Source organism: Cavia porcellus, unplaced genomic scaffold (genome assembly GCF_034190915.1).
Source record: "Cavia porcellus strain 051 isolate PalLab524CR breed Dunkin Hartley unplaced genomic scaffold, mCavPor4.1 scaffold_8, whole genome shotgun sequence".
NCBI classification, from domain to species: domain Eukaryota; kingdom Metazoa; phylum Chordata; class Mammalia; order Rodentia; family Caviidae; genus Cavia; species Cavia porcellus.
In genome coordinates this window covers 5101845-5113870 of record NW_026947491.1, presented here as the reverse complement: position 1 = coordinate 5113870, position 12026 = coordinate 5101845, and the positions used below count along the sequence as shown (strand labels likewise).

General features: G+C 37.1%; 1 protein-coding gene across 1 annotated transcript in view; it reads left to right on the top strand.

Moving 5' to 3' along the window:
- LOC101789221 (ankyrin repeat domain-containing protein 27-like) overlaps positions 1-12026 on the top strand; it is a 103072-nt gene that overhangs the window by 40147 nt on the left and 50899 nt on the right. Inside the window, exons 9-14 of the mRNA XM_063254146.1 lie at positions 335-363; positions 454-526; positions 3063-3155; positions 3349-3550; positions 6988-7102; positions 7265-7438. Of these exons, the coding sequence (XP_063110216.1) occupies positions 335-363; positions 454-526; positions 3063-3155; positions 3349-3550; positions 6988-7102; positions 7265-7438 (686 nt within the window). The remainder of the gene's footprint in view (positions 1-334; positions 364-453; positions 527-3062; positions 3156-3348; positions 3551-6987; positions 7103-7264; positions 7439-12026) is intronic.

Here is a 12026-nt window from a genome sequence, read left to right as displayed (position 1 = left end):
TCCCTTCTCCTGTCAGCTTTGATAGTCAGCCCCTCAGGATCATGACATCCCAAGATCACTGTTTTGCAGCAGTTCACATGTACAGATTGGAATATGCTCACTTCCTATTTTAGTTATGATCTTTGGCAGTATGGTGGCACATTGGAAATCATGTTTGACCTGTGTTCTAATTTTTCTGTCATATTGTTCTCACCAGTCGGAAAGGAGCTGAAACCTGAGGTAATCATTTCCCAAGCATAGCATGAAGATTCGGCTGTGTCCTAAGTCTTCATGAATGTATGCTTGGTTTTCTCATATTGCTGTCTAAAGTTTATTTTCCCTTTTTCCTCTTTAGAATCACCTGACACACATCTTCCCTTGAAGGTAAGGACTGTATATTTGTATTTTGAACGAACTGCCTATTTTAGGAGGTATGCAGTGTGTAGTAATCACTTTACTTTAAATCCCATTCAGCCTGCTGTGGAAACAAAAGATTCTGATGGGAAGAAAGCAGTAAGAGTGAAGGATGCACTGCCACCTCAACCAGGTACATGTCACAATACAGATTCCTCTGTAATGAAGTACAGTACCCTAAATTGTTTGATATGCCTGCAGTCATCTCCATTTTGTCTCCAAATGTTGGCAAGGCTTTGCCATAAATACTGCCGGTGTAATTATTGGTGTGCATATTTGCAAATAAGGTGCTAATAAGCTCAAGAGAAAATAATATTTAATGAATTGTTTACGTATGTTTTAATATCCAATGTTTTCAGCTTGGATCCTTATACTTCACAGGGATCCACAAAACTTACTATAAAATTCCACGATCTTTTCAAAGTGTGTGGGTGCTTCCCAGAGAGCTGGCTCCTCTGGGCATCCCAGAGTCCCGGTTACTCAGGCGATAGTGGCAAGTGGCTCACTGATACCCATGATTTAGTTCACTACCGCTAGCAAATATGCTTACAGTGATTCTGATGTTTGTCTAGAGTAAAGCTCTCCTTAGTAATATGCCCACTGTGTGTCCACTTTATTTCATCTCAGCCTTGGTATATTCATGATTGCAAGCAGATAGATTTTCTCGAAAGCAGACTGTGTGAGTGTGTATATATGGTGTCTCATACATTTGATTATTAAGTGTGCAGACGTAATCATTCTTAGTGACTGTTCGATACAATTCTTCACAACAAAGATTCTCAAACTTTAGCTGGAATTCCTTTTAGAGTCGTAAAAGATCTTACATAATCTACAGAGGTTTCTTATTAAAGTATGTTGAATCTATTGACACTCTAGTAGAGACTAAATCTGAAAGATGGAGAATAGTGGGGCGGGAGATTTAACTCAGCAACAGAAGTGTCGGCCTGGCTAATGCAGCTCGTGAGTTTGATCCCCAGTACTAAAACAAAGAAACAAACAACAAGAACAAAAAGCTGTAAGATACCAGCATGCAGTCACATATGCCAATATCCATTAGAGCTGTGATTCGTGAATCATTGGAACTATGACAGATGAGACGTTACATTTCTGAAAACTCCAGTCAGTCTGCTAGGCCCCATCAAGATAGGGAATGAGTGTGGAATTGCACTTAACCTTTGGAATTATTTGTCCTCTTAGAACCTTGAGCTTCAGGGATTCTAATTCACTGTTAAACCACCATTTCAACAATAAGTATTGTCCATGAACGCCAAGTGACAAAGAGCTTCTTCACAGCGAACTGCCATTTAAACTCTCTATCTCCTGTTTTCTTTCAGTTGTCTTTAATTTTATAAGTGTGACAATTTTGTTTATAAAGAAAAACGGCATTGTGTCATTGTGCTTTCCTTTCTTGTCTCCAGCCATTCGCTGGGACTAATGTGTGTCTTGGTTGGAGACAGTGAGCCTTCTAGGGCTTTCAGTGATAGCAAAGAGCCCACTGTGGAGCATGTGCCAAAGGTTCACTACGAGTGACCTGGACTAAACTAGTTCGTACATGGGCACAATAAGGTCCCGGAGAGCCGGCACTTTTCTTATGAATTTGTGATGTTATCAAAATTTATAAAGTGAATTCTATGTAACAGCAATGGCACATGGAAGTATGTATGTCATTGTAGTTTTCAGAATTTAAAGTAATATATTGATTAACATCCATGTCTTTGAGTCTTGGAAACAATATTGTGTGTGTTTATAGTACAATAGACAATTTTCATTTTTGTTTTTCCATTTGATTATACTGGTGCATTTTAGATATCCATAAGGATAACATTCATTAGAGTAAGCTTCTACTGTATAAGATATTTCTTGATTGCTTTATCCCCAGTCCCTCCCTCTCCCTTCAAGTGATCACCTTAACCTGCTTATTTACAAAAGCCTTGTCTCTATTTTCTCCTGTCCGTTTTTTTGGGGGAGTGCGGGCACCAGGGATTGAACTCATGGCCTTACATTTGCAGAGCAGGCACTTTTGCTGTTGAGCTAAATCCCCAGCACTGTCTGTTCTTTTCCTTTTTCTTTATTTCCTCTCCCTCTCACGCAGCACCCTGTTCCCCTTCCTATTTGAATATTTTCCAGTATCCTTGCACAGTTTAGTGCTGATTTACAATTTTGAGTTTCTCCCTCTAGAAAAACAATATGATATTGATACGTGTATGTCTGATTCATTTCTTTTAAGAAATGGATCCCTTTTCTCTTTCCATTGGCCCGCCCCTTCCCTAGTTCCACTGTCCTTGAAACAGTTTCTCCCTAATTCACACTCTGTTTTATGCAATTTGCTCATTATTTACACATTTGACATCTCATAGCAGTGAAATGAAATTTGTTTCCCTAAAGAATTAAATCAACTGTCCTAGAAATTAATGTATGTAAAAGAGATTGCTGGGTAAATCATAATACTTCAAGTAAGTGAAAACAGAAGAATGAGAAATGGTGGTGATAATGAAACTCCGCTGAGTGATTGGCAAGCACAGAAGCTGTGTAGCACAGTAAGCCTGAGGCATTATTGTACTGTGGAGCAGAGAAACACGGGAGACTGCTTCTGAGGAATGGGTTTGTACATTAGTTATGGTTGTAGTACTATTACATTCCAAAATATCAAACTTTCTATTTTGATTCAGATTGGTGTTTGGCCTCATGTTATGAGACTGCTGAGAAATCAGAGAATTTGAAATCTGATGATAAACAACCACTTGCAACATTACCAGAATCTGGTGAGTTCACATTAATGGGGATAGTTAGGCTTTTTGCTCAGCACCTGTGCACGATAGGCTGCTTGCTCCAGAGCTGTGGAGATGTGCATGTGCAGAGGCCATTAGAGCCTAGGGGTTGAATGAGGGGTTGCTTGGCTTTCACTGAAAGGCAGTGAGAGGTCCAGGGTCCCTGAGGTGCTTGCACTCTCTATAGATTGTGCCCAGAAGAACTTGTCCAGTGGGGACCCGGGACCATCAAGGCCTGTGGGCCTTCTGAAAAACTGCAAGGTTGCATTGCAAAGCATCTTTGGTGAGCCAATGCCCAAGATTCACAAGGCTGCCCGTAAGGGCAACAAGGACCGGGTGCAGTTTCTCATCACAGCAGGCCATGTCCATGACAGAGACAGGGAACGCAGGTAATGGGGCTGCATGACCAGGGGCGGCGAGTGGGGCTGGGATGATGCAGGAGAGCGAGGGTCTCAGGCTCAGGAGGGAGGAGTGGGTGAGGAGGGTGCAGGGGGATTCCCAACACCCAGGGAAGCAAAGCTGGCCAGAGGGTCAATCCTCAGGCAGTGCTCATAAGCTGCAACATAAAAACAAACCTCCCACTGGTTTATAATGGACTTGTACTTCCTGTTGTAGGCCACTTCATTGACTACTGAAAAGCTATTTAACATTGGTATGATGTGTGTGTAGTGTTTTGTTCTTAGTATCACATTAAGAGAATTGTACATATTATAAAAAAGGGAACTGTGGCATGTTTCTTGTAATCTACAAATTTAGGGCTGAAACTTAAGCTTCTAAAAACCTAGTGTCCATTTACTATCAGTGTCCATCTGTGCATGTATGTTCTGTACTAAGGACCTTTATAAGGAAACTGAATTGGGAAGGCAGCTCTATGTTCTGCCTTGGCTAACATCTTGGCTAGAAAGTTCCATTAGTCCCCAAATGTGAGCTTTTTGTGTATCTGCTTATGCAATGAAAAAAATGTGCAACACTTGAGTTTCCCTTTGTTGTTTTGCCATTGGGGTCACTAAGAAAATATAGTGGAAGACCCACCTTCGTAGATATCAAGGTAAGTTATTTTCACAAATTAATTATTTTCTAACAGCCCAAAAGATAGACAAATGAATGTAACTTAATAGAAAATCTGGAAACATTCAAATATCTGTCAGAATTTAGAAATTGATCCTCACATATTTTAGTTGAAAAACTGGAATGATACATGAATGAAATGTAAACCATTTCAAAAAATGTAGATTTTATGTCACAAAAGTTTCCAGTGGCATAGAAATAAAAATTTTAGATCATACAAAATGAGAAAATTAGCAAAAACAAACACATTTGCATATTCCTAGAAGTGACCGTCACAATGAGCATTTTTTTTTTGTGTTGGGGGTTGCTGCTAGGTCCTGGTGCATGTGAAACACACTACCACTCAGCCATCCCCTTCCTGACCTGCATTATGAAGATTAACTCTCAAAAGAAAAATTAAATGTTCCTTTATATTAGGAAAACATTGACCAAATGAAATACAACATATTTGTAAGACATTTACAACAATGACCTGGGATATAGGTCAGTGGCACTGTGCCTGTCTGAAAAGTGTGAGGTCCTGAGTCAGATTTCTAGTACCAAAAACTAAACTAAAATAAAATAAAATAGAGACAGATATATCATAAACCATATATCAGATGAAATATACATCATAGATACATCAGATGAAAACTGTATCTTTATCTTTCAAGGTGATTGTTTGAAAATCATCAAAAAATTGAATACTAATTTACTTTAAAGGTAGATAGCACACACTGTGAGCGTCAAATCCTACTGTACCACTGAGCTATATCAAACTCTAAATTAGGTGGTTGGTTTGACAAATGACCTGTAAACATAAAAAGAAATGTTTAGTGTTCCTGATAAGGAGAATTTAATTTTACAATGGAGTGAAATATTTTTCAGCTACAGAGTTTGTGAGGATGAAGAGCAGTTTATCCTGCTGCTTAAAATTGGAGATGGCTTATGACCTTTTCAAATAGGAAATTTGATTCAAGTACTGTACCACAGTTTAGGAAAGCGTATGTCCACTCATCAGTTCCTTTCTAGAATACCTTCAGAACATACAGACACGTTAAATGTGCTTTTCTTCATTGTTGCTTAACATAGTGATGGATCCACAGAAAGATTGTATCAGTTGCAGTGCATTGCAGGATGGAGTGATATATAATCACTGAAATTGGCATCACATGAATGTATTTTTAACAGGGAAAGATGCACTTTGATATATCCACTGAGACGAGAGTCAGTTTACTTTTGCCTACACACAAATAGGCTGCAGTCTTGTGTTAGTCAGAAAATGTATACAAGTTGTGGCAAAATTTGTTATTTTTAGGCATTTGAACGAGAGGTGAAATTTTCTGTTCTTTTTTATTATCTAGAAAGTCATTCTACTCATAATATTTAAGAGTTTCTCATTAATTTTTTCACTCTAACAGAGTTTCATTGGCACCAGAAACAATGTTGAATATTCTGTATTTTTACATTTTTGTGCCTTTCATTTTGTACTATCTCATGATTAGTAATGGCAATAATGGTTCTGTGTGCCCTTCTTTCCTTTCTCTCATCCTTGATTTCTACAATAAATAAATATAAAATTCTAGTGAAAGTTGTCTATTAATAAAATAATTCTTGGGAAAAACACAAACATTAGTTAAGCACAGATAGTTTTCATTTTTTCTGTGTGTGTATTGGTATTTCTGACAACTTTTTGCTTCTTCAAAAATAAAGATATAAAGAAATTGTCTGTACTTAGAGATTTTACTATGAATCATGTGATGATGCCATATGAAGAAAACTTTTTAAAGCCACTGCAGGATACTGAAGCCTTTTGCCCAGGAAGCAGCTTCATTGCTGCTCAGACTAACTCAGCAGATTCATGCCTAGTATCGCATGTTAGCCCCTTTTTATTCAATTTTTGTCTTTTCATCACCCTTATATGGGCACATGCAAGGATTTTCCAGTCTGGTCGGTATACCTTAACATTTTACAGGCTGGTTTTTGTTACAGAGTCACATCAGTAGCATACACAGTGTTTGATCCTACGCAGTAAAAAGCCCCCATACTCCAAAGGTCAGGAGGGGACCTTCCACACTACCAGGTATAGTTACACAAGAGCTTTTGTCTTCTGAGCTTTGTGTGCCTTTCCAATGACAGAGGTGTTAAAATATGAGAAAAAGTGTCTGGAGGCTTATTGAAATAATCCTAACCCCACAAAGAATGTCCATCTTAATTATTTTATTTTACTTAATTGAAATATTGTCTTTGTTAAGTAGTAATAGTAGACATTATAGTATCTGACAATTATTGAGCTGTTATTTGTTCTACAAGTTGTTCTAAATATTTTGTGTGGATTCTTATTTAACCATCTCAGTGGTGTCTTCTGAGAGAACTGAGAACTTCAGTTCTCATTTAGTAGGTGAGAATCCCGAGGCACAGAAGGGCCAAAGGATGGCTAGAAAGTAAGAACTTAGGGTAGAAATTAAATTCCAATTGAGCTGAATCTGAGGCCTGTTCTTACTAATTCCAGTGGGTTGCACTAGGCTGGGAGGTAGCGCAGTGCAGGGACCTTGTTTAGTTATGTGCAAGACAGCAGCTTCCATCCCCCACACTAAGCGTTACCCACTTGCACTTCCATTCACAGGTGAGCAGTAAGAGCTGTGAAGCATTCTATGTTTTCAAAGACAATTAAATACTTCTTGTTAAAGATATTTAATTTTCATAATAATTCCATAAATAATTTTGCATTTTGAAATGGAGCGCTGTAATTTCCTAATAATCTTCTTGACTGTCCCAGGACTGCTCTGCATTATGCCAGTGCCTATGGCCATCCAGAAGTGGTGACTCTCTTGGTAAAGAGCAAGTGTGATATTAATGCCTGTGACAGTGACTATGACACCGCTCTGATTAAGGTAAATAGCAGCCAACAATTTCAGCATGGGAGGGATTGTATTTAAATGCTGAAAATCAAAGTCAGTCAGTGTAATTTGAATATAACTCCTTGGCCAGGCATGTGGAAAGTGTGTTTGGAGTTTCTTGAGCTGATGGTGTCTCCTTTATTACAATACCCACAGGCTGTAAAATGCTACGAGGAAGGCTGTGCTAGTATTCTCTTGGAGCATGGTGCAAATCTAAATATTGCCAATGCCAAGGGCGACACTGCTCTGCATCTTTCGGTATTTCATCCAAAGTCTTCACTAACAGCAAAACTGCTTTCGCATGGTGCCGATGCTGAGGCAAAAAACAAGGTATAGAGCACTGAATTTTCTTTCCAAAGTTTCTGAAATACTTTCCTGTTCACAGTGACATATTGGTTGGTCAGTTTTCCACATGTAGAAACTCAAGTGTTTCATGAATACACTGTTTGAAATAACTTAATAGTTAATGTTTTCACTTTCAATGTTGATAGTTTTAATGAAATGCTAGAGGATGTGAGTTTCTTTTATGCACTTACAGTATTTGTGAACACACTGAATTTTAAAATGTAAAATTTTTGTTTCAAAAGGTTTCTTTCTTTCTTTTTTGCAGTAGTGTAAAACAGCACAAGATAGCAAAATTAACCTCAGAATTTGGTTTTATTTTAAAACTTAAGCAGAGCAATAGTGTTTTTTTATTTAAAAGAAACAACAGGAAAATGGTAGAAATAGCACATAATTTCAAAAATAATTAACAGTAAGAAATCACTAGTTGATAAATCACATACTGTTCTTTTAGATATAGTTCAAGTTACAAAAGTAAAGCACACAAAGTGGCTGGTCAAACGGCAATACTGCAAACTGTTCTTTTCAGCTCTCCAAGAAAAATTTACTAATAGGGTTATCAAATCTACTGTCACACATACGTGCAGTTGTAGCCTTTAGATCAGTTTTTTGTCCTCTCTTTTTCACAACAGCAATTACACATTTTGTGTTTGACTACTCCTACATTTCTTATTACATTTCACACTAGAGACACACTGTGATATTTATAAATATGATTATTTATTTCATTAGTGAGAAGAGCCTCAAATTGTCTCCATTTGTCTATGAAAGCCTCAACAGCAACCTTTTTATAGCTGAGTAATATTCTATTGTATAAAAATATCACATCTTTTTCATCCACTCTGCAGTTCATGGGCATCTTGGTTTTTTTCAAGTTTTAGCTATTACAAATTGTGCTGCTATGAACATGGCTGCACATATCTCACAGGTATATGACATTTTCCATTTTTCTAGGAAAATACCAATGAGGGAACTCACTGGACCGAATGGAACTTCCAATCCTAGTCTTCTGCAAATTTTCCATACTGATTTCCATAGTGCCTGTGTCAGTCTACCCTGCCAGCAATCGTGGAGCATTGTTCCCCCCCACCCCCGACAGCCTCGCCAGCATTTGTTATCAGTTGATTTCTTGATTGCAGCTATTCTTTTCGGAGTGAGAATCTTGATGATGTTTAAATTTGCATTTCTCGAATGACCAATGATGGTGAACATTTCTTTCACCATCATTGTAATTATTTGCCATTTGTATATCTTCATCTGAGAAATGTGTGTTCATCTCAGATGTTCATTTTTGGAGAGGGTCTCTGAATTTGGGCTTGATGTTTTTCAATACTTTACACGTTCTGGATATAAGTCCTTTGTCTGAGGAGTTGTTGGCTAAAATTGTTTCCCATTCTGTGGGTTTTCTTTTCACTCTGTTAGTGATTTCTCTTGAAGTGCAGAAACTTTTGAATAATATGAGATCCCAGGTGTTGATTCTTTGACGTGTTTCCCATGCAGTTTACATTTTGTTCATGAAATCTCTGCCTACCTCTGTCTCCAAGTCTTCTGCCTACCTGGTCTTCCAGTAGATTTAAGGTTTCTGTATTAATGTTTAGGTCTTTGGTTCATTTAGACTTATAGTTTTGTGCTTGGTGTGATAGGCATGGGTCTATGTTCAGTCTTCAGCATGCAGAGAGCCAGTTTTTCCAGCCCCATTTATTAAAGAGTGAACATGGTTAGCCCCATTGTCAAATATCAGGTGGTTGATTGTTTTTGTAGTTGTGCTTGCATCTTCTAATCTGTTCCATTGTTCCCCAGGTGTATTTCTTTGCCAATACCCTGCTCATTTTATCATTGTGCCTTTGTAATAGAGTTTCAGGTCAGGAATTGAGATGCTTCCTCCCTTACCTTGGTTTCTCAGAATTGCCTTTGCTATTCTAGGTTTCTTCTGTTTCCAAATGAATTTCAGGAGTGTCTTCTCTAGCTCTGTGAGGCACGTTAATGGTATTCTGATTGCAATTGCATGAAATCTGTAGAACAGTTTTGGGAGTATGGCCATTTTCACAATATTGAGTCTTCCTAGCCAAGAACAAGGAATACTCTTCCATTTTGTAATATCCTCTTCAATCTCCCTCTGTAGTGTAGCATAATTTTCAGCAAATAGGTCTTTTACATTCTTAGTTAGCTTGGTTCCTAAGTATTTCATTATTTTAGATGCTATTGTGAAAGGTGATATTTCCATAAATTCTCTCTCGGTGAGTTTTTTTTGGTTGAGTACAGGAATGCTATTTGTTTTTGAGTTTTGACTTTGGATCCAGTTACACTACTCAATTTTTTAATTATTTCTAACAGTCTTCTAATGGAAATTTTTGGGTCTTCTACATAGAGTATCATGTCACTTGTAAATAGTGATAATTTAACTTCTTCCTTTCCTATATTTATTCATTTTATTTCTCTCTCTTGTGTGATTACCCTGGCTGGTGTTTCCAGAACGTATTTGAATAGGAATGGTGAAAGTGGACATCCTTGTCTTGTTTCTGATTTTAAAGTAAAAGCTTTCAGCTTTTGTCCATTTAGTATAATGTTGGCTATTGATTTGTCATAGATTGGCTTCATAAGATTGAGGTAGACACCACGTGTTCTGAGTATCTGAAAGGTTTTTATCATGAACATGTGTTGGGCTTTATCAAAAGCTTTTTGTGCATCTGTGAAGACGACCATGCGGTTTTTGTTTTTGGCTCTGTTGATGGATTGTATTACATTTATTGATTTGCATATGTTAAAGTATTCCTGCCTTCCTGGAGTGAACCCCACTTGGTCATTATGTATAATCTCTTGATTCTTTGCTGCATTCTATTCTTGCCAGTATTTTATTGGGAATCTTTGCATGACTGTTGATTAGTGAGATTGGCCTATAGTTCTCCTTTTTGGTTGGGTCTTTCTCTGGTTTTGGTATGAGAGTTATACTTGCCTCCAGGAATGATTTAGGGAGGATTGCTTCCTTTTCATTTTCATTGAAGTGTTTAAGCAGTTTAAGGAGAAGTTCTCTAAATTTTTTGTAGAATTTAGCCATGAATCCGCAGGATGTGGGCTTTTCTTTGTTGGTAAGTTTTTAATTATAATTTTAATTGCAATAGTTGATACCGGATTATTTAAATTTGCTGTATCTTCTTGGTTGAGCTTTGATAGTTCATATGGTTCTGGAAATCTGTCCATTTCCTCTGTATTTCCCACGCTATGTGAGTAGAGATTTTCAAAGTAGGTATTCATGATGTTTTGAATTTGCATGGGATCTGTAGTAATTTCCCCCTTTTTGGTCTTTATTGCCTGAATTTAGGCTTTTTCTTAATAAGGTTAGCTAGAAGCTTGTCAATTTTGTTTAGTCTCTCAAAAAACCAGTTTTTTGTTCCATTAATTCTTTGTACTGTTTTTTAAATTTCCATTGCATTGATTTCTGCTCTAATCTTTACAGTTTCCTCTCTTGTATGAGCTTTGGGTTTAACTTACTCTTCTTTTTCTAGAAGCTTGTGATGAAGCATTAGGTTGTTTATTTGTTGTCGTTCTTTTTTTTTGATATAACAATTTATTGATATATATTTCCTTCTTAAGTCTGCTTTCATTGCGTCCCATAGATTACAGTATGTTGTGTCTGCATTTCATTGATTTGTAGCTATTGCTTTATTTCTTCTTTATCTGTGGCCCACTGGTTCTTCAAAGGGTTGTGATTTAATTTCCATGTAATTATACAGGTTTCACAATTATTCTGCCATTAATTTCTAATTTCAGTGTGGTCAGATGTGTTTCTTGTATACAGCATACTGTGGGATCATGTTTCTTGATCCATTCTTTCAACCTATTTCTTTTGATATGTGAATTGAGACCGTTTACATTTATGCATATCAGTGGTATGTACTGGCTTGACTTTGCCATGTTGTGTTCCAGTTCTTTGATTTCTGCTTGTCCTACCAGGTGGTTTTTTTTCTGTTGTAGAACAACAGTATTTTAGAATAAGTGGAAATGTTGTTGCTGTTGACAGTTCATAAAAATGATCCATTTTTGGTGACTTGACTTAAATGGGAAAAATGACAAGGAAAAATGATTAGAAATAATGCAAGCCAATAGTGTTTGGTTGTTGATTAGTTGCTACTGAAGGAATATAGTTTCTGGTTCATGTGCATAGATAAGATGCTCTTCAATTTTAGGAATAAAATTTGTTTTTTTCTACTTATTACTGGAAATTGAACACAGACCCTTCACACAGAGCTGTGTCTCTTGTTCAACTGTGCTATGTTTTATTTTTGGTAGGATATGAAGTTGTCTTATTTGAGATTGAACATGCGATGTGCCTGCCTCATATTCCCATAGTGCAGTGATTACTGGCTGTACCTAGCTTGAGAATAAAAACTCTTTATTCTGTTTTTTTTTTTTTTATTTTTCTTTTTACATGCTTTTTTCAATAGTGGCAGTCAAACTCTGAATCTTGCACCTACCAGCCAGGCACTGTGTGATGCTGAGCTACATTTCCATCCTCTTAAAAATTCTTAGTAGAAAAGAAAACCATATAATTGTTTTTTTTAAATTTTATTTAAAAGGA